Source organism: Erinaceus europaeus, chromosome X (genome assembly GCF_950295315.1).
Source record: "Erinaceus europaeus chromosome X, mEriEur2.1, whole genome shotgun sequence".
Taxonomy (NCBI): domain Eukaryota; kingdom Metazoa; phylum Chordata; class Mammalia; order Eulipotyphla; family Erinaceidae; genus Erinaceus; species Erinaceus europaeus.
This window is the reverse complement of record NC_080185.1, coordinates 53,813,664-53,837,441: the sequence shown is the minus strand read 5'-3', so window position 1 is coordinate 53,837,441 and position 23,778 is coordinate 53,813,664. Positions and strand designations below refer to the sequence as shown.

At 37.3% G+C, this 23,778-nt stretch overlaps 1 protein-coding gene across 1 annotated transcript in view; it reads right to left on the bottom strand.

Moving 5' to 3' along the window:
* The window catches only part of GUCY2F (guanylate cyclase 2F, retinal), a 133,863-nt gene that overhangs the window by 44,848 nt on the left and 65,237 nt on the right, over positions 1 to 23,778 (bottom strand). Inside the window, exons 6-7 of the mRNA XM_007534369.2 lie at positions 16,733 to 16,864; positions 10,933 to 11,022 (exon numbers count right to left, since the gene is read on the bottom strand). Coding sequence (XP_007534431.2) covers positions 10,933 to 11,022; positions 16,733 to 16,864 — 222 coding nt within the window. The remainder of the gene's footprint in view (positions 1 to 10,932; positions 11,023 to 16,732; positions 16,865 to 23,778) is intronic.

Here is a 23,778-nt window from a genome sequence, read left to right as displayed (position 1 = left end):
TGAACATCTTAAGGAATTAGAAGCAAATAAAATCCAGAGCCAATAAGAATAGGCCAAAGACCACAACACTTATTTGGGGGGAAAAAACAACTTATCAATAAATGTGAGTGGCTTAAAGTCACCCATTAAAAGGCACAGATTAGGAGGATGGATCAGAAAACACAACCCAACCATATGCTTGCAAAAATCCAACCTGACCCAACAAGAAAACATAAAGTGAAAGGATGGAGAACTGTAATACAAGCTAATGAACCACATACACACACACAAAAGGGCAGGAACAGCCACTGTCATCTCTGATACAATAAACTTTAAAATAAATAAAGGAATAAAAGATAGGCATAGTCATTATATAGTGATCAGAAGATCAATCAACCAAGAAGATATAACAACTATTACTATCTTTGCACCCAATTAGGGCACATATAAATACATCAAACACTTAGTGAAAGGGCTAGAAAAATACATTAGTAGTAACACAGTAAGAGTAGGAGATGTCAACACCGTACTCTCACACTTAGATCATCTAGGCAGAAAATCAACAAAGAAACAAGAGAAGAGATGGACAGACTAGACTTGCTAGATATTTTCAGAGTTCTTTACACCAAGAAATTGGAATACATATTCTTTTAGAATCCACAGGGAATATCCTCAAAGATAGACCACATTCTAGGCCATAAAGACAGTATCAAAAAATTCAAAAGCATTGAAACCATCCCAAGCATCTTCTCAGATCACAGTGGAGTAGAGCTAACACTCAACAACAAACAGAAAATTATAAAAAGGCATAAAATTTGGAAAGTCAACAACATACTGCTTAATGAGCACTGGGTCAAAGTGAAACTCAAGTAAGAAATTCAAATGTTCCTAGATTAAAAGAAAAATGAAGACAGGTGCTATCAAAATATTGAGACAAAACTAAAACAGAACTCAGAGGGAAACTCATAGCCATACAAGTGCACATTAGAGAACAAGGAAAAGGTCAAGTAAACGACCTAAATATACGCCTTAAAGATTTAGAAGAAGAGGAACAAAGGAACGAAAGCAATGAGAAGGACGAAAAGCATTAGAATTATGATAGAAATAAACAACATCGAAAATAAGAGAACTATAGAAAAGATCAATGCAGCCAAATGTTGGTTCCTTGAAAAATTAAACAAAATAGACAAACCCTTAGCCATACGTACTAAAGATAATAAGGGGGGACTCAAATAAATAGAATTATAAATGATAGGGGACATATCACAACAGACTTCACAGAAATCAAAAAAAAAAAAAAATTGAAGCTTCTATGAACAACTATATGCCACCAAGCTAGAGAACCTAGAAAGAAAGGGAAGAATTTCCAGAAACATATACCCTTCCAAAACTGAACCAGGAAAAACTGAAAAACTTAAATGGACTGATCATAGACAAAAAAAAAATTGAAACAGTTGTTAAGAATCTTCCCAACAATACAATTCCAGGACCAGATGGCTTTACAAATGAATTCTACAAAACCTTTCAGAAACAATTTAACACAAGTGCTTTTAAAGTTCTTCCAAAAGATTGAAGACACAGGGACACTCCCTTCTACCTTCTATGAAGTTATCATCACCTTGATACTAAAAGTAGATAGGGACACAACAAAAAGGGAAATTACAGACCAATATCTGATGAACATAGATGCTAAACTAGACTGGGAGTATGGACCGACCAGTCAATGCCCATGTTCAGCGGGGAAGCAATTACAGAAGCCAGACCTACCTTCTGCAACCCACAATGACCCTGGGTCTATGCTCCCAGAGGGATAGAGAATGGGAAAGCTATCAGGGGAGGGGGTGGGAAATGGAGATTGGGTGGTGGGAATTGTGTGGAATTGTACCCATCCTACCCTATGGTTTTGTTAATTAATCCTTTCCTAAATAAAAAATTAAAAAAAAAGAAAGTCATCAGGAGAGGGGATGGGATACAGAGTTCTGGTGGTGAGAACTGTGTGGAGTTGTACCCCTCTTATACTATGGTTTAGTCAATGTTTCCTTTTTATAAATAAATTTTTTTTAAATAATTAAAAAAAAGATCTCACTCTTGCTAAGCCAAACAGAGACAACAGTTGAATTTAGTAACATGGAACTTGTTACTCTTGTTGTTACTCATCATAATATTTAGACATAGTAAATTTATGGTACAGTAGAGAAATTAATACTTAAATATACATATATTTATAGGACAAATATTTACTTTTCTTATTTTTGATAGAATTCAGTAGCAAAACAACCTCTTCCTGAATTTTGTTTGTGGGGGAAGGTTTTTGATGACAGTTTAATTTCCTTACTTGTATATATATCTTTTCCAATTTTGTATTTCTTCCTAGTTAAGTTTTGAAATGTTGTTTATTTCCAGGAATTTCCATCTACTTGTATTGTCCAATTGGTTTCAGAAAAGTGTTTGTGGTAGAGATTTGCAGATTTTTATCATGGTGAGAAGAGAAACTGTACCCATTTGTCAACAACTATATTGTAAATCATTAACCCCCCCAATTAAAAAAAACTTACAATAAAAAGTAATGCACAATTTCAAGTTATAATGTTCAAGTTCTGACCAAAAAATTGTGGAGCTTTTCAGAGTGTAGCATAAATAAAATAAAAATTATAAAATAAAATAATATCAACTATAGGTAATAGAACATACAATAAAATGTAATATAGCATGTGTCCTAAGTGCACAATTTATATGATATAGCATCAATATAGTTCTGATATTAAAAAAAAAGATCCTAGCCAACTGGATACAGAAATATAATAAAAAGATTGTTCATCATGACCATGTGGGATTTACCCAAGGAATGCAAAGTTGGTTCAGTGTACTTAAGTCAATCAATGTCATTCACCACATCAATAGAAGCAAAACCAAAAACCATATGATTATCTCAATAGATGCAGAGAAAGCCTTTGACAAAATCCAACAAACATTCATGCTCAAAACACTACAAAAATGAGAAGTGAGGGGAAATTCCTTAAGATAGTGGAGTCCATATACAACAAGCAAATCCTACAGCCAATATCACACACCATGGGCAGAAACTGAAAGCATTCCCCCTCAGATCAGGGACTAGACAGGGCTGTCCACTACCACCATTACTCTTCAACATAGTATTGGAAGTTCTTGCCATAGCAATCAGGCAAGAGAAAGGAATCGAGGAAATACAGATTTAAAAGGAAGAAGGCAAACTCTCACTCTTTGCAGATGATACGACAGTATTCATAGAGAAACCTAAAGAATCCAACTGAAATCTTCTGGAAACCATTAGACTAGATAGCAAGGTGTCAGCATACAAAATCAATGTACAAAAATCAGTGGCATTCCTTCACATAAACACTACGTCAGAAGAGGACCACATGCAGAATTCATTCCCATTCACTACTGAAGCAAAATCAATAAAAATATCTAGGGATTAACCTGACCAAAGAAGTGAAAGATTTGTATACTGGAGACTATGAGTTGCTATTCAAGGAAATAGAAAATGATTCAAAGAAATGGAAAGATATACCATGATCTTGGATCGGAAGGATCAATATCAGCAAAGTGAATATTCTACCCTGATCCATATTCAAATGTAATGTGATACCTGTCGGAGTCCCATAAAGCTTCTTTAAGAGAATAGAAAAAATCTACAATCATTTATTTGGAACCAGAAAACACCGAGGATCACCAAAACAATTTTGAAGAAGAGAAACAGAAATGGAGGGATCACACTCCTAGATCCCAAGCTATATTAGAAATATATCATAAATAAAACAGCCTGGTACCGGAACAAAAATAGATACACAGACCAGTGGAACAGAACTGAAAGCCCAGAAATAAACCCCCATACCTATGGACACCTAATTTTTGATAAAGGTGCCCAAACTATTAAATGGAGAAAGTAGGCTCTCTCCAATAAGTGGTGCTGGAGAAACTGGGTTGAAACGTGCAGAACAATGAAACTGAGCCACTTTACCTCACCAGAAACAGAAGCCTACTCCAAATGGATCAACAACCTAAATTTTAGACCAGAAACTATTGAATACTTAGAGGAAAATATTGGTAGAATACTTTCCCACCTAAACCTTAAGGGCATCCTATTGCAAGGAAAACTAAATAAAAAAACAAATCAATGGGACTACATCAAATTGAAAATCCTCTGCATAGCAAAATAAACCATCACCCAAACTAAGAGACCCACACAGAATGGGAGAAGATCTTCAAATTCCATACATCTGACAAGAGGCTAATAACCAGTATATGCAAAGAACTCACTAAAATTAGCAACAACAAAGCAAATGACCCATCCAAAAGTGGGGAGAGGATATGAACGTAATACTACAGAAGAGATCCAAAAGGCAAAAAAACATATAAAAAATTGATCCAGGTGACTAATTGTCAGAGAAATGCAAATAAAGACAGAAATGAGATACACCCTCACCCCTGTGAGAATGTCATACCTCAAAAATGACAGCAACAACAAATGCTGGAGAGGCTGTGGGGACAAAGGAACCATCCTGTACTGCTAGTGGGAATGTAAATTGGTCCAACTCTTGTGAAGAGCAGTCTGGAGAACCCTAACAGGGCTACATATGGACCTTCCATATGACCCAGTAATTTTCTTCCTAGGGATATATCCAAAGGACTCCATAGCACCCAACCAAAAAGATATGTGTACCCTATGTTCATAGCAGCACAATTCATAATAGCCAAAACCTAGAAGCAAATCAGGTATCCAACAACAGATGAATGGCTGAGAAAGTTGTGGTATATATACTCAATGGACTACTACTCAAGAATACTAAACCTCAAGGGCATCTTTGATGATACAAACCCAATTGCAAGGAAGACTAAAACGAAAGCAAATCAATGGGTCTACATCAAATTTAAAAGCTTCTATCTACCTAGCAAAAGAAACCACCACCCAAACGAAGATACTCCTCACAGAATGGAATATCTTCACAAGCCATACATCATATTAAGAATAATGAACTCACCTTCTCTGGCCCACTTTGGATGGTGCTAGAAGGAATTATGTTAAGTGAGATAAGTCAGAAAGACAAAGACTAGTATGAAATGATACCACTCATAAAGAGAAGTTGAGACAGAACAGAAAGGGAAACTCAAAGCAGAATCTGACTGAGTTTGGAGTATTGCACCAAAGTAAAAATCTCTGGGTGGAGGGTAGCTGTTCAGCTTCACTATAGAAGGGGGGTGGGGCACAGAACTTTGTTGGTGGGAATGGTGTTAATATATATTCATATTAATTTATAGTCTCACAAACTACTATTCAATAAATATGATAAGGGAAAAATGGATTGAATGTCTCAAACTTTGATGCTTAGACCACAGTTCTGAATACATATTCCTTCAATCTAAGCACTTAAGACTTCAAGTTGGTAATATGATTGAATTTTATCAGTGGGATCAACTTGTTAATACATTTCTAATAATGACTTTTCTTTGAAATATTAAATCACCTATAAGCTTAGACCAGGGAGAACAGAAGCACCATTTTATAAGATACAGCTATATGTAAATAGCATTAAGGGACATTCATTAATCATGGTGATGTCTTGTATGATACAGCAAATTCTAACAATGAGCTTTTCAAAGTCAACCCAATTTCCAAATAATTTGGTTATAACAATAACTATCTATTGTTTTCTTAAACTCTAAGACAGCAGGAACCTTCCCTATCCTCTATATAACCCATATTTCTTCCAGTCCTGGAACCTCTTGGGTCGGGCTCCCTTTCTTGCATGCTTCTCTCAATTCATACCAAGTGATATTGCATCTGCTGATCTCAGCCTAATCAATGCAACCAGTACCACTTCTGCATGTTTCACTTAGGATCGTGTCCAGAGATGTCAGGCATGGAATGTCAACCCTCCAGTTTCATTACTCTACCACCAAGTTCCAGACGCTACCGTGATGCCAACCGACTTCCCTGGGCAGACGACCTCACCAATGTGTCCTGAAGCCCCATCTCCCCAGAGCCCTGCCCCATTAGGGAAAGAGAGAGACAGGCTTGGAGTATGGATTGGCCTGTCAATGCCCATGTTCAGCAGAGAAGCAATTACAGAAGCCAGACCATCCAACTCTGCACCCCATAATGACGCTGGGTCCATATTCACAGAGGGATAAAGAACAGGGAAGCTTTGAGAGAGGATGGAATACAGAGCTCTGGTGGTGGGAATTTTGTGGTATTGTACCCCTCTTATCCTATGGTCTTGTCAATATTTCCATTTTATAAATAAATTTAAAAGAAAAAGAGAGGCAAGACTGTAGAAAAATGGGAAAATATGTAAGAATATAGATAGTTATAGAAATAATAGTCAATCCATATCTGTGATCTTGGGAGAACTAATGCAGTTTCCAGTCAAGGGAATTGGGACACAGTACCCTGACAGTGGGAAAGGTGTGGAATTATTCCCCTGTTACCTTCTAATTTTGTAAATTAATATTAAATCACTAGTAAATTTTTAAAAGGTTAGTACAAATAGCTTCAAATAATAGCCTGCTTCTCAAATAAGGTAATCCAAATCGACATTTAAATTAATCCTAGTGGGGGAGTCGGGCAGTAGCGCAGCAGGTTAAGCACACATGGCACAAAGCACAGGTACCGGCATAAGGAACTCAGTTCGAGCCCCTGGCTGCCCACCTGCAAGGGGGTCACTTTGCAAGTGGTAAGGTCTGCAGGTGTCTATCTTTCTCTCTCCCTCTCTGTCTTTCCCTCCTCTCTTGATTTCTCTCTGTCCTACCTAACAACAATGATGGTAATAAGAATGATAATAATAACAACAATGATAAATTAATCCTAGTGAGGATGACAAATGTTAACCAACAAAGTTGCCTTCTAACCATAAAGGTCTTATACTCATGGCAATTCTGTTAGTCCAGTGAAGCTTAAACCAGTTCAGGAAAACATGGAAATTCAGTGCACACAAACAGAGAAATGAGCAATTTTTCTAAAGTCTCACTGTGATGTCACTTTTGAAACAAAGAGTTGTGGGAGTGAAATTAAACATTCTGTACCTCTTTGAGTTAATCAAAACTGAGAAAATGGTCATACATGTAAAAAAAGATTGATAAAAGAAAAAGATAAGTTTATTAATAACATGTACACCTCCAATGCACAAGGAAGAGAGTCAGAAAATCTGAATATCTCATCCACATTGTCTTAGCCATTATCCCAAATAAATTTTTTTAATGCAGAAGACTTTGAGAATAAGAAAAGTTAAATGATACAGTCTGTAAACTGCTTTTTACAGGAAGAGGGGTGGAGGTAGGAATCATCTAGGAAGGAGAATTAAAAACAAACAGGGGGTTGGGCTGTAGCTCAGAGGGTTAAGTGCACGTGGTGTGAAGCGCAAGGACCCACACAAGGATCCCGGTTCTAGCCCCTGCTCCCCATCTGCAGAGGGGTCGCCTCACAAGCGGTGAAGCAGGTCTGCAGGTGTCTATTTTTCTCTCCTCCTCTCTGTCTCCCCTCCTCTCTCAATTTCTCTCTGTCCTATCCAACAACATCAATGGCAACAATAGCAATAATGACAACAAAAAGGGCAACAACATGGGAAAAAATGGCTTCCAGGAGCAGAGGATTCATGGTGCAGGCGCTGAGCCCCAGCAATGACCCTGGAGGCAAAATAAATAAATAAATAAATAAATAAATAAATAAATAGACATAGTAGAAGTAAAAGCTTGAGTTCCACACTTTTCAAAGACCAGACCTCTCCCTAGAAGTTTGTACCTCAAAGATTGTCTTCATTCTGTCTCCAGGACCTCTTCCATGAAATTTTCCCTTTTGCCGAGATATATTTCAGATGAGTGACAGATTTTTGATCTTCTGAATAACCAAACCACTGGGATCTTAAACTCTGTTAGAAAACTGCATACAACTCAATTATCTTAGAGACTGCTATCTGTACAATACAAACCAATTTACTTTTTATATTGGGAAAACAACTAGTCCATGTTTTAATTTAAATTTATTTTTATTAGTGATTTAATAATGTTTTATGAAATTATAAGATAACAGGGGTATAATTTTGCACCATTCCCACCATCAGAATTCTGTATCGCCATTGCTTCCATTGGAAGATACAGTTCTCCCAAGGTTGCAGATATGGGTTAGCCATTACTTCTTTTTATTTTTTCTTTTATTATTATTAATAATAATTTTTATTTATAAAAAGGAAACACTGACAAAATCCATAGGATAAGAAGGGTACAACTCCACACAGTTCCTACCAGATATTAACCATTATTTGTACAACTATATGTCTACATTTGTATATATTTTCCCATTTTCCCCATGATCCCATCTCCTCTTATTTTTCTAGCCACATCTGTACCTATCACTACGTCTGGATGTCTTTCCTTTTTTTTTTCCCTCTTCTCTCTGTGGGTACTGGTGGAGTTGGAGTTCAGAGCCCTCTGGTCATCTTTTCCCTATCATTTCTCCCCCAAATGGCAGTATGCACCAAAATTATTTTTGGGGTGCAGAAGGTGGGAGGTCTGGCATCTATAATTGCTTCTCCACTGGACATGGGTGTTGGCAGGTCAATCTATACCTCCAGCCTGTTTCTATTTTTCCCTAGGGGGTAGCAGTCTGGAGAGGTGAGATTCTGGGATATATTGGTGAGGTCGTCTGCCCAAGGAAGTCAGGATGGAATCATGATAGCAGCTGCAACTTTCTTCCTTCCTCCCTTCCTTCCTTCCTTCCTTCCTTCCTTCCTTTCTTTTTTTCTTTCTTTCTTTCTTTCTTTCTTTCTTTCTTTCTTTCTTTCTTTCTTTCTCTCTTATGTTATTGGATAGAGACAGAAACTGAGAGGAGGAGGGATAAAGAGGGAGAGAGATGGAGAGACACTTGCCGCCCTGCTTCACCACTTGTGAAGCTTTCCCCCTGCAGTTGGGGACCAGGGGCTTGAACCTGCATCCTTGCACACTGTAATGTGTGTGTGTGTGTGTGTGTGTGTGTGTGTGTGTGTGTGTGTGTGTGTGTGTGTGTGTGTGTGTTAGCCAGGTGCGCCACTGCCTGGCCCCCATTTCTCAGTTTTCTACATAACAATTCAACCCTTTCTAAGTCCTCTGCCATTATGTTCCAATACCTGAACCCTCTACCCAACCCCAGAGTCCTTTACTCTGGTGCAGTACACCAAATCCATTCCAAGTTCCACTTTGTGTTTTCTTATGTTTCAAATTCTGTCTATGAGTGAGATCATCCCATATTCATCCTTCCCATTCTGACTTATCTCACTTAACAAGATTTTACTTATGAGTAAAACAATTCAGTAGTTGCATTTCATCTCTCATTTTGCTATGCATAATCACCTCCAGTTTCATCCACTTTGTCCTAAAGGACATGATATCATCTTTTATGGTTGCAGAGTAGTTCTCTCCCACTTATCCAGTGCTCTAGTTGCCTCATTCAGACCTGTTACATTGACATATTTATTTAATAAACATAGATAATTTTTTTTCCTCCTCCAGGGTTATTGCTGGGCTCGGTGCCTGCACCATGAATCCACCGCTCCTGGAGGCCATTTTTTCCCCCTTTTGTTGCCCTTGTTGTAGCTTCGTTGTGGTTATTATAATTGCCCTTGTTGACGCTATTCGTTGTTCGATAGGACAGAGAGAAATGGAGAGAGGAGGGGAAGACAGAGAGGAGGAGAGAAAGGCAGACACCTGCAGACCTGCTTCACCGCCTGTGAAGCGACTCCCCTGCAGGTGGGGAGCCGGGGGCTCGAACCGGGATCCTTACGCCGGTCCCTGCGCTTTGCGCCACCTGCGCTTAACCCACTGCGCCACCTCCCGACCCCCTAAACATAGATAATTTTATCACTCCTTTCTAAGAATTTCACAGCTGAGAGTCTGAAAAAGTTTTCCTCAGTCTCTACAAAATTTTATAGACTCATTACTTAAAGAGGAGTCAAGATTTTAAGAAGTTTAGAAGAAACCATCATCATTCATATACAAGGTGCTCTCTTAAATAAACCATCTAAGGGATCTTTGAATCTTGGTGTGACTGGGGAAATAACCTTGGATCCTATTGCTAGACAAATGTTGATTTTTATAAGACTGTTTTCATAAGGAATGAATTTTTCAAAAACATTTATTTAATAATGAGAGAGGAGAGGTAAAGAGAGGAGAGGAGAGAGGAGGGGAGAGAGCATCACTATCACTCTGGATTATGTACTTCCAGGATCTAATTCAGGGTCTCATGTTGAAAGCCCTATACTCTACCTGATGTGTCACATCTCCGGCCACTCTTTTTCCCTCCATAAAAATGAAAGTGATGGTCTGGCAAAATAGCTCACCTGTATAGTGTCCCTGCTTTGTCATGAGCACCACCAAGGTTCAAATCCAGTCTCCACCACAATGGAGTAAGTTTTGGTGCTATAGCATCTTTCTTTCTGCCTCTGACTCTTTCTATCTGGAAAAAATAGCCTGAGAGGTGATGTCCAATGACAAGAAAAATTTAAAAAAAGAGCAGGGAAGGGGAGAGGATAGGTGAGGAAAGAAGAGGAGAGGAGAGGAAAGGAGAAAATTATCATATATATTCAGGTGACTTTTCCAAGTCTGGAAACTGGGATTTGGAATAATGATAGGATATATACTTAATAAATATAATATGGCTTTAAAAGAACCTATGTCAGGAAATGTGTAAGAAGCTTTAAACATATCATCTCCTTTATAACTCATGCCAGCTCTGGGAAGGAGAGATTAAATATTTATTTTGCAGATAAGAAAATATGGTTCAAGGAGTTTATGTAGTTATAGATCTGGGACTAAAATCCTTCTAGTCAGTAGCAACACTGAGATTTCCCTAAACCAATTTAAGTGTTCTTCCTAAACAGCTGGTATTGGTTATTCTGAAGGAAGAATTGGGTTTAGTGGAAATACAGGAATAAATGTTTCTCATACCATTTTAAACACATCTCTTGCACTTGATTTGATGGATTTAACATCTCCAAAATCTCCAGAGGGAAACTTTTTCAGCCACACCCAATCACCCTAGAAAGGAAAAATGATGAAACTTAGTTGCCAACAACTTTAAAGCAATGTATCTTCTACATGAGGTGTTTCAGACTATCAATCTAAACAAACACTGTTCCTCCTCTTCCTTTAACCCTAAATTTCATGGGCATTCTATATCCAGAGCTAAAAGTGAGAAGCTAACATTTAAAATTACAACTAACTAAAAACAGGGAAACAAATGGAGGTTTTCAGACTCTAGGAAAAGAATGAAATTGCTCTTTGCAATGACTTCTTTAACTAACTGCAGAAAGTGTTAGGTCATTTCACTTTTTCATAGCTAAGTGATGTAGCACCAGGTTCTCTATGATTGATTAATGCTGATGGTGGATGGTTACAATTCTCACTGCCTTGAGGCATCTATGGCAGGAGATGTAGTGCAGAAAATGTTTCTTGCATTTACTTTGATCCATTTTTCTCTTGTGGAACATACCCACTGGGGACCCGCTTTTGCTTTAATCACAAACCAATTGAGTTAAATGTAGATTAAAAATTTTTGTTTTGGGATGTAGGAACCTAATGCCACAGTAATATAAACAATCAAAACTCTTTTAGAGATCTCTTTCTGACTTTTTAAGTACAAAGCAGCTATTTCTGAGGCTGCTGTTGAGTCAAAAACTAGCAATTATTTTACTATTTTCACTTTAACACCAGCACCTGATAGACAATTTTCTTCTAAGTTCATAGCCACAAGGGTTCATCAGTCATTGAGACCTATTTAGATTTTGTTAAACCCTGATTTAGAAAAAAAAATACAGATTCCTTCTTTGCCACAGTAGTAGTGGTAGTAATAGTAATAATAATAATAATATCTTACATTTGCACAGTGCTCTCTACCCTTCAAAGTTCTTTCACATCTATTATCTATAGCCTGAAGATTCCATTTTGGTTTATGTCAATTTGTCACTGAGTAGAGATAATAAAGCAGAAGAAAGCTCTGTGCAAATGCTGAGAACAAGAAAGTATAACCATTCTCTTATTAAGGAGTATATCCAGCCGTGGCACTACATTTGGAGATCAGCCAGAAGCAAAAGCTAATAATTGGAGCTGCAGGCATCTGATTTACTCACCCATGCTTCATGTTAGGGGACATCTTCTAGGTGAAGAACTGAAGACCTTTTAACTAGGAAATGGCTCTCAGAGACCTTCAGCAGCTGAACAAAACTGCACCACCTAAATGTATCTGTCTTTTAGTTCAGAATGACAAGTAACTATATCAGAGTGCTCATAGCACCAAAGGCAGCCTTTCTGATCTTTTATCTAACAGTTCTCCAGGTTGGCTCTGGACCAGCTATATTGTGAGTTCCTGGAAAATGATCAGCAAAGTTAATTTTCAGGATCTACCTCACTGATAGAGAATCAAAGAAGTCATGACATCCTGGCATGTGCTTGAAGTTTCAGACATTGGAGGGCTTGTGTTTTAGAGGGATAAAGGCTAAAGCTTGTGTTGGGAATACTGTGTGTTTTGACTGTAAAGAATAGGAAGGCTTTGCCATGAACGTAATCAGCACATGGCTAAAAATAACCAGCATAGGACAGACATATAGATTAGGACATAACTAATGAGGAGTTGTGGGAACTAAACATTATTTAAGGAAGAGTCTGGTGGAAATATAGCCCTTTCCCCTCTCTTTGGCTTTCTGTTCCTGTTGCAGCCCTTTCTCTCAGGACCCACATGCCGTGAAGCTGAATGCTGGTGAACAAAGCCTAAGGACTCATGGTCCGTGCCACATGGCTAGCTGGTCTTTCCTTCTTTGCTTATTTACTACTACCGTCTTTATAGTCCTGATAAATCTGCCCCATTTATAAACCCCTCATGAAAAAAGTGCTGTTGTTCATTACTTTAAAAAAATTACAGCTTAAATTGAAAGCATAACAATCTAATTGGGAATTTACAAAATTAGCCAATGTTGGTGGTGGGGGGGGATATACTAATAATCTAAAAAACCCTTGCTGACACATTTACAACTATGGTCACCTCTAGCTACTATGATCTCTGTGCTAATTAGAAAAGAGTACTTTCCCTCAAATAGAAAAAACAAACAAGCAAACAATGTGAGATTATTTTACAGCCTATAGCCCTGGACATAGAACAGTAGCTCTTGCTATATACATATATATCTATATATCTGTATCTATATATCTATCTATATCTATATCATCTATCTATATCTATATCTATATCTATATCTATATCTATATCTATATCTATATCTATATCTATATCTATATCTATATCTATATCTATATATCACTTGCATTTACCCATCTATCTTCCAGACACTGGGAAATACATTCTACTTAGAAGTGTGGAAACTCTGTATGCCATTAAATTCTGCCTTCCTTAGGTTTACAGTCAAACTCTAGGGGGTAGAGGAAAAAAACTAAAACTGAGCCTCCAAGTATATTAAGTGGGAGGGAAAAAAATGACCTCAAGAATCTCCTGGGCTATAGTCAAGGCAGTCAAGAGAGTTCAAAGTCAGGTGCATATGCTTACCCGACTTTGTATATGCATAGTTGTGTGCTAATATAAATGTAGATATGAAAAGGCTTCTGCCCTCACCCCATTATAAGAATAGGTTTGGAGGGCAGAATCTCTTCACTCACTCCTGTACCATTCTCATATAAATTTGTACATGTTTACAATATGAATAATGTCCTCTTAGATGCAGTGCTCTTGTACAGTGAACAACCTCAACATCAGTATTGGTAACCTTAACTCTACGTATACCCCATACCTGATACCTCTTCCGAGAGTCAGTCATATTACATACTTTGACTAGCCTTTTCTCTGGCTTATCTTTTACAAGTAATTAAGAAATCTATTTTTTCAGGCTAGGCAGTGGAACACCCAGTTAAATATACACATTATCATGTGCAAGCACCTGGGTTCAAGCCCCCAGTACCCTCCTGCAAGAGAGAAGCCTCACAAGTGGTGATGCAGTCTCTCCCCACCCCCATCCCCTTTCTCTCCTTTCCCCTCCGCTTCTTTCTCAATTTCTCTCTATCCTATCAAATAAAAAACAGGAAAGAAATGTCTGCCAGTAGTGGTGGATCTGTTGTGCATGCATCGAGCCCCACAATAACCCTGGTGTCAATTTTTTTTAAAAAGTTATTATTTCCTGTCAAAACAACAAACCTCAGAACTGGAGAGGGTCTTAAGTATCCCTAGTCTAATCCTCTCATATTTTGAAAATGAAATTGAAGGCTGGAGAGATTAAGTGACTTGCTCAAGGTCAAAAGTCTAGGAAGTAATAAAACTAAGATCTCCCTTTACCACTTGGTTGCTCTTTTCTTTCTTGGGTTTCTTTAGTTTGAAGAATGTATGTGTTTGTTTTGAGATTTAAATAATTATCACAAACTATATAAGCAAATTTTTGTTAAGTCTGTGTGTTGTACTTCATGAGTAATGAGGAAAAGGGAGGAAATGGGAAAGTTTATCTTAACCACACATTCACTATTTGTTTTTACAGAGAAAGAATAATAAAATACTTCACTCATCATTCACCTTTTTAATTAAGAGGAAGAAACATCAAACTCTGTCCATTGAGTTTTTAAGAGGTAATTAAAGTCCATCAGTTCTGCAGTAAAGGCCAAATGTATTAACCAAGGTTTAAGAGAACTAAATCCCAGACCACAGTCTACCCTGGACTCAGGGGAAAGCCTTATGGTAGTCATTTGATAAGAATTAATCTTAGTTCATTCAATGATAGAATTATAGAATTTATATGCCTTCTTAGGTTCTTTTAACTCTGTCAACCTATGATTTTGTGATTAGAGAAAGAATATGTATGGTCCAGGAGGTAGCATAGTAGATAAAGCACTGGACTCTCAAGCATGAGGTCCTGAGTTCAATCCCCAGCAGCACATTTATCAGAGTGATATCTGGTTCTTTCTCTCTCTCTTCTCCTATCTTTATCATAAATAAATAAATTAATTAATAAGCAAAATATTAAAAAAAGAAAGAAGATGACAGTGGAAGTGATGAGTAAAATAGAGAGAACTGGCTATTGGAGATATAGAGGACTGGAAGATATTAAAGATAGCTTTGGGAAAAGGAAGTGAATGGAGAGGGTGTGAAGGTTGAAAGGAGTTAGAGAACATACAGAGATTAGTTCAGTGTGTTCTTGCTGAGTGTCAGGGATGCACTACTTTTACTTCATCCCTCTTCTCTAGAGTCTATTGGGGCTCATCATGACATGTTGTCACTACATTTGTCATCCATATGTCTTTTCCCAGTGGTATGCGTGTGTGTGTGTGTGTGTGTGTGTGTGTGTGTGTGTGTGTGTGTCCTTTCACATCCCTAAGAGTATTTATGGTGGTCCGGGAGGTGGTGCAGTGATAAAACTCTGGACTCTCAAGCATGAGGTCCTGAGTTCGATCCCCGGCAGCACATGTGCCAGAGTGATGTCTGGTTCTTTCTCTCTCCTCCTATCTTTCTCATACATAAAAATAAAATCTTAAAAAAAGAGTATTTATGAAATAAAGACCAATTTTCACATGCAATTCCAAAAGGAGTACATCTGTGTATAAAATCTGAGTGTGTAATTGTTTCAGAATATTATATGTAACTTTCAGATTTTCTAATAATAATTCTTTTGAAATCCTGATTCAGTTCAAACAGGAACTAGATAAAGGATTTTCTTTAAAACATTCACAATAGAGGAGCATTGGATTTCTTTGATCTAATTATTCTATTTATTGAAGATCTCTCATTCTTACTATCTCTCCTTTTATGCACTTAAAGAAAGCCAGTGGCCTTCCCAGTTTAAATATATTAATAATATCACTGACATTCTGGGTATTAAGTCAGCTCTATACTTCTTTACAAAATGAGAAAATATCTGACAGATTCTTACAGGTAACATGCATGCTCATTTTTCCCTTCTCTAACTTTATACTATCAGCAATTTCAAATAAACAAAACATAGTTCAACATGAATTCTTTCACAGAATCAGAATGATAGAATATCTGAGTCAGAAGAGGTACTTTTAGTCACTTAGTTCAGAAATTTTCAACCTTGTCCACACATATAGGATAAATTTTCAGAAAATACCAATGATGTAGTTACTGGTGATAGAAACAGAGAATATATATATTTTTTTTAATTTTTGGAGCTTTTAATGAGGAATAGGATTAAGTATTTGGCATAATCTTTAATTTAATAGAAGTATAAGTATCTACTTTAAGTTAGTGAGATTTACTCCTAAATACTAGAAATGTTTATAAACCCAGTAGTACATTCCATTCTATTTGACTTCCAAAAGCTAATCTTTAATTTTAAAAATGTTCATTGATTGATTGATTGATTGAGGGAAGAGAGCCAGAGCATCACTCTGACACATGTGATGCTGGGGATCAAAATCGGGACTTCATAACCAAGAGTCCATTGTCCTACCCACATGTGTCCTCCCATGATACTCTTATCTTTCAAAATCCAATATCTTTAGTTTTTGCATGCACAGAGATGTCAGTTATCCAATATCCCAAGTTTACTTCTGAAACAAATCACTTTGATTGAATTAAATCCATGATTAAAAATACATCAACCAAATAAAACCATAAGGGGTTAAGAGAAAAAAAACTAGTACTAAACTTCCAAAAATTCAGATCTTGTTGCTGAGTGTACCAAGTCACTCTCTTATTTTAAAATACAAATAGGCAGCAGATTTGATAGATGTTTAATACCTCATAAATCGCTATGTTGGAGTTTTCAAAAGTAGCTGGAGTTAGGCTCCCTGAAGAAAAGGACAGCCTTGGAGACCTCCCACTTTGTACTTCTGAGGTGATCTGGAAGCTTACACTGGCACGACTTCCTCTCTGTAAAAATATTAGAAAAGGTGGCTATGGGTAAAATTCTCATGAGTTAGGACAGCATTGAACTATAGTATAGATAGTCATCCTTGCCTTATCTGGGTTTTCCTTTCATTTCATTGTTAAGATAATAACTATATTAGTTGAACTCTACAAGCACGAGACTGATGAATTTTCCCTCTCATTCAGCATTATTCAGCTATTGCTTCAGATTAGGTTTGGTACAATACACAACTTCTATCCTCCATATGCCACAAAAGAAAGATAAAAGTTTGTCAGTACTTCCATTGTTTCAAAAGGATTAGAATGATTGATTTTGTGAGAGAGCAGGAAAAAACATCAGTCATAATCTAATATGAGACTTTCATTTTATAGAAAATAAACTGATACAAAAATGAGTTTCTCAAATTATACAGTTAATCAATACTCTTAATAAAGATCTAATTTTTTAAGTTCAATATCTGAACTATGACAGGTTTCCACCCTACTGACTCACAGATCTTGTTCTTTCTGTTATACCTTCCTGAATGGCATCCTTAGTGAGGGCAAGATTAATGGCAAAAGGTATCCTGGAGAGCAATAATGCAACAGAAGTTGATTTATGAGTCAGATGCTTAAGTAGTACAAATTTGTTCCTTGGCCTGCTACCTTAAAGACATAAGCCTGGTAAAAAAGAAGGCTGGGAACAGTTCAATGACAAGAGAAAGGGCTGTGTAATCTGTAACAAGTATTAAACTTTATAATTGAACTTCCTTATCTCAGATTGAACCACTAGACTTATTTCACATGAAGAAACAATTAGCCAACAGACACCACATATTCTGTTTCATATCTCCAAATGTGTCTTTCAGAAAGTAATGGAAATTCAAAGATAGAAGCTAAATTTGGTATTGTCCAGGGCAGCTTCCACCCTTAAATCCAACATTCCCATTTTATAATTAACTACCAGAGACCTATACAGGAATATAAGAACCAGAAGAAGAATGTAAGTGTAATACTTCCTGGCACCATTTTCCTTCTACCACATCATTTATTTCATATTATTTTAAGATTTATTGGACAGTCAGCATCCAGAAATACTGAAAGAAAACCTCCTACAAGAAAACATTTCTTTTCACATGGCAGTAAACCATAATCATGAATATATCTATATGGTATGAAACTATAACCTAGCAAGCATAGGACAGGTTGTACCAAACTTTCATCACCATAATCCTATTATAGGAGCTGGGTGGTGGCACATCTGGTTGAGTGTACATTTTTTTTAACTTCACTCAGCTTTTATTTTTTTATTTCTTTATTGGGGAATTAATGTTTTAGTAAATACAATAGTTTGTACATGCATAACATGTATCAGTTTTTGATGTAACAATAGAACCCCACTATGCCCTCTGTCATCCTTTTGGACCTGTACTCCCCCCTACCCACCCCAGAGTCTTTTACTTTGGTGCAATACACCAACTCCATTGAGTGTACATTTTACAATGCACAGGGACCCAGGTGTGAGCCCCTGGTAATCACCTACAGGAGGAAAGCTTTACAAATGGTGAAGCAGGTCTGCAGGCATTCTCTCTCTCTCTCCCTTATTATCCCCTTGCATCTCATTTTCTGGTTTTCTCAAACAAGTAAATAAAGATAATAATAAAAAATGTTAAAAAATAATCAGCCTACTCAACAAGACAAATACAGAGTCAAAGAGAAAGGATAGAAAACTATCATAAAAGTGAATGGACCACAAAAATAGGACAGGGACAGCTATTCTCATCTCGGACACAATAGACTTTAAAATAAGTAAAGTAATAAAAGGTAGGTATTGATATTACATAGTGATCAGAAGATCAATTAACCAAGAAGATTTAACAATTATTAACATCTATGCACCCAATGAGGGCACATATAAATACATCAAACACTTAGTGAAAGAGCTAGAAAAGTACATCAATAGTAACACAGTAAGAGTAGGAGACCTCAACATTGTATGCTCACACTTAGATCATCTAGAAAGAAAATTAACAAAGAAACAAGGGAATTGGATACCCATGGCAGCAGCCTAAAATTAGCAGGATTGATAAGTCCAGGAAAGGAAAGCCACAGCAGCTTTCCCTGCCCTCAGCAAGTGAGGTGAGGAGCTGGAAGCCCTAGCAGAAGCCCCTTTCGCCTGTAGAAACACACTGCAATTTTGGTTTTTGTCAGGTAAGGTTTTCTGTCACCTCTCAGTTTGTGAGATAAAGTAACATATTTCTTTTCTCCTACCTATATATTATTTTAATTTTTTAAAGCAGAACTCTGCTCAGCTCTGGTTTAAGGGAATGCTGGAGATTAACTAGTTGAATGAAGGAGAGTCCTTCTGAATATACTTTAAGCTATCACTCTGGTTCAACAAGAAATTTCTTGAGATATCTGGGGGGCAGAGCCAAGATGGTGACTTGGAGGCAACTGCTGGTATGAGCTCCAACAAGCAGTGGCTTGTGACCTAGGATTCTCTGGATAGGGTAAGATACTAGGCCATCAGCAGGAGAGTGAATAAGGTGTCCTAAGTGTGACACCAAGGAGGGGTCCTATACCTCACTCTTGGGTTAGAAAACAGAGGCCCGGAGGAAAGATAGGAAATCTATTATTTCTGAAGGTCACCCGACCCCCGACCCCAGAACTGCCTCCAGGGGCTGGACAGCCACTCCTAGCAGGCTTCCCACTGAGTTATTTTCTTTACCAAGATTCCTGGCTCATAAGGGGTGCCATTCCAACCCTTTCCCTTATGTTTTCCTTCTATCTCTTTTTTATTTTCTTAAGTGGTTGGAGCTTTATTTGAGTGAAAAAATATCTGAATAATCAGAGCCTCACCCCTGCCTGGAAAGACTACCTGGAGTTTTTGTTTTTTTGTTTTTTTTTGGAGGGGGGATATTTCTTATAATTGGCTTTCTTTGGTTTGGTTGCCTGCAGTCAATCTGGAGTGGTCCAAGCCACAGACTGACTGTTAGGGTTTTTTACTGTATTCCATTTTATTATTACTATTATATATATATATATATATATGCATGTCCCTTTTCCCACCTCCTTCTTCAGGTTGACCAAAATTAACTGTTATTTTTTCCATTGCTAGGTGATTTGGTGTCCCATCCATTGTGAGAGGAGCTTGTTTCACTATACCTCTTCCCTCCATTCTCCTTTTTCCCTCCTACTAGCTAATACAAAAAAAAAAAAACCTCTCTCCTTTCACCGCTCTTTTTTCCCTTGTTCTTGTCTTCTTTTCTTCCTTCTTCCATCTTTTGCTTTCTTAATTCACTGATACTCATTTGTGAATTATTTTGAGGAAGATATCTGACTCAGAGTGGAATCTCTCTCTGTGTGTCTCTCCTCTATACTTACCATTCTCCTCTTGCTATCCTTAATTTACAGTGGACAGTAGATTTTCATGATTGTCTATTCTTGCTTTCCATTTATTCCTTTCTCTTTCTTTTTCCTTTGGGTTTGGTTGCTTATTTTTCTTGGACTGGAGGTGTTGTTTGGCTAACTGGTATTGGTTGAACTGAACCAATCCTTGCTTCAGTTACTATTGTTGTAATTTCTGAGGTAGGTGACTGCATTTGTCATAAAGGTATTTAGTATAGCGTGGCTTGTACACAAAACACAACTGAAGAATGACAGAACAGAAAAATAAAAAACACGTCAATAAAAAAATGGTTAAATCAAGAGCAATTAAAACTGATACAACAATGAAACAAGACAGGAGCCCAGAAGAAACTATGAATCAGTCAGAAGTAACCATAGATAATAAAAGTATGCAAGCAATAGTAAACCAAATAATCACAGAAATGAAGACAACTATGGAGGAAAGGGCTATCCGAATTAGGGAAACAAGAGATGAGACCCTCAAGTAAAACACAAGCTACCTCGAGGTGATTAGAGAACTTAAAGCTGAAAGAGCTGAAATAAAAGGTCAATTATCAAAAGAAGCTAATACTATAAGTGAATTGAAGAAAGAAGCTGAGGGAAGGGAAATCAGTCTAACAGAAGCAGAAAAAAGAATTAGCCAGACAGAGGATGAGCTAGCAAAAACTAAGAAAGAGGTAAAAGAGCTCAAAAGATATTGAGAGACACTGAAAACAACAACAGAGACATATGGCATGATATCAAAAGAACTGACATTCATATAACTGGCCTGCCAGAGGAAGAAAGAGAGGAAGGGGAAATAAATATTCTAAAGGAAATTATAGAAGAAAATTTCCCAGACCTGAACAACAGAAAGGACATTAAGATTCAAGATGCACAGAGAGTCCCAAACAGAATCAATCCAGACCTGAAGACACCAAGACACATCATAGTTACAATGAAAAGAAGTAAGGATAAAGAAAAGATCCTAAAGGCTGCAAGAGAAAAACAAAAAGTGACATACAGGGAAAAACCCATAAGACTATCAGCAGATTTCTCCACTCATACTCTAAAAGCCAGAAGAGAATGGCAAGATATCTATAGAGCCCTGAATGAAAAGGGTTTCAACCAAGGATAATATATATACGCTAGACTTTCATTCAAACTAGGTGGAGGCATCATAACCTTCTCAGACAGACAACAGTTAAAAGAGGTGATCATCACCAAGCCTGCCCTGAAAGAGGTTCTAAGAGACCTCTTATAAACAAGAATATAACCATAATACTTGCTACTTATCAGAGAAAATTAAAAAAAAATTTTGAATAATGGCACTACAATACATTAAATCCATAATATCAATAAGTGTTAATGGCTTAAACTCACCCACTAAAAGGCACAGAGTGGGAGGATGAATCAGAAAACACAACCCAACCATATGCTGCTTGCAAGAATTCCACCTGACACTACAAGAAAAACACAGACTTAAAGTGAAAGGATGGAAAACTATCATACATGGTAATGGACCATAAAAAAGGCAGGAACATCCATTCTCATCTCTGACACAATAGACTTTAAATTAAGTAATAAAAAGATAGGCAAGGCCATTACATAATGATTAGAGTTCTCCAGACTGTTCTCCACAGAGGTTGGACCAATTGACATTCTCACCAGCAGTGTAGGGGGGTTCCTTTGACCCCACACCCTCTCCAGCATTTGCTGCTCTTACCTTTTCTGATATATGACATCCTCACAGGAGTGAAGTAATATCTCATTGTTGTCTTTACTTGCATTTCTCTGACAATCAGAGACTTGGAGCATTTTTTCATGTGTTTCTCTGCCTTTTGGATCTCTTCTGTGGTGAATATTCTGTCCATGTACTCCCCCCATTTTTGGATGGGGTTATTTGTTTTCTTGTTGTTGAGTTTGGCAAGCTCTTTATATATGTTGGTTATTAAACTCTTGTCTGATGTATGGCATGTAAAGATCTTCTCCCATTCTGTGAGGGGTCTCTTGGTTTGAGTAGTGGTTTCTTTTGCTGTGAAGAAGCTTTTCAATTTGATGTAGTCCCATAGGTTTATACTTGCCTTAGTCTTATTTGTAATTGGATTTGTTTCATTGAAGATGTCTTTAAAATGTATGCAGAAAAGAGTTCTGCCAATATTTTCCTCTAAGTATCTGATAGTTTGTGGTCTAACATCAAAAGTCCTTGATCTACTTGAAATTTATTTTTGTATTTGGTGAAATACAGTGGTTCAGTTTCATTCTTCTGCATGTTTCAACCCATTTTTTCAAACACCATTTGTTGAAGAGACTCTGTTTCCCCTATTTAACAGTCTGGGCACCTTTGTCAAAGATTATATGTCCAGAGGTGTGGGGGCTCACTTCTGGACTCTCAATTCTATTCCACTGGTCAGTGTGTCTATTCATGTTCCAGTACCCAGCAGTTTTAATGGCAATGGCCCTATAATACAATTTGAGATCTGGGAGTGTGATGCCTCCGGTTCTGTTCTTTTTTCTCAAGATTTTTTTTGGCAATTCTAGGTCTTTTCTGGTTCCAGATAAACATTTGTAACATATGTTCTACTCTCCTAAATATGTGCTTGGGATCTTGATGGGGATAGCATTAAATTTGTATATGGCTCTGGGTAGTATATTCATTTTGATGATGTTAATTCTTCCAACCCATGAACATGGAATATCTTTCCACTTCTTTGTGTCTTTTTCAATTTCCTTGAGTAGTGACTCATAATTTTCAGTATACAAGTCTTTTACTTCTTTGGTTAGGTTTACTCCTAGATATTTTATTGTTTTTGTTGCTATTGTAAAAGGAATTGATTTCTGGATTTCAATTTCTTCTAACTTAGTGTTTGCATAGAGGAATGCCACTGAGTTTTGAATGTTAATTTTGTAGCCTGACACCTTACTGTATTGCCTGATGATTTCCAAAAGCTTCTTGCTGGATTCCTTAGGTTTTTCTGTGTATACTATCATGTCATCTGCAAATAGGGAGAGTTTGACTTCTTCTCTTCCAATCTATATCCCTTTAATTACTTGCTCCTGCCTGATTGCTATGGGAAGAACTTACAACACTACATTGAATAGTAATAGTGATAGTGGGCAGCCCTGTCTGGTACCTGATCTGAGTGGAAATGCTTCCAGTTCTAAAAGCAAAACCAAAAACTACATGATTATGTCAAGAGATGAAGAGAAAGGTTTTGACAAAATCCAACACCCATTTATGCTCAAAACAGTGCAAATCTAAAGTGAAAGACACTGGGGTAGGTGGGTGGGGAGAATACAGGTCCAAAAAGGATGACAGAGGACCTAGTGGGGGTTGTATTGTTATATGGAAAACTGAGAAATGTTATGCATCCAAAAGGCTAACAAACATGAAAAATTGCTCCAGGTCGCTGATTGTCACAGAAATGCAAATAAAGACAATATTGAGATACCAAGTCACTCCTGTTAGAATGGCATACATTAAAAAGGGCTGCAGCGACAAATGATGAAGAGGCTGTGGGGACAGAGGAACTCTTCTGCACTGCTGGTGG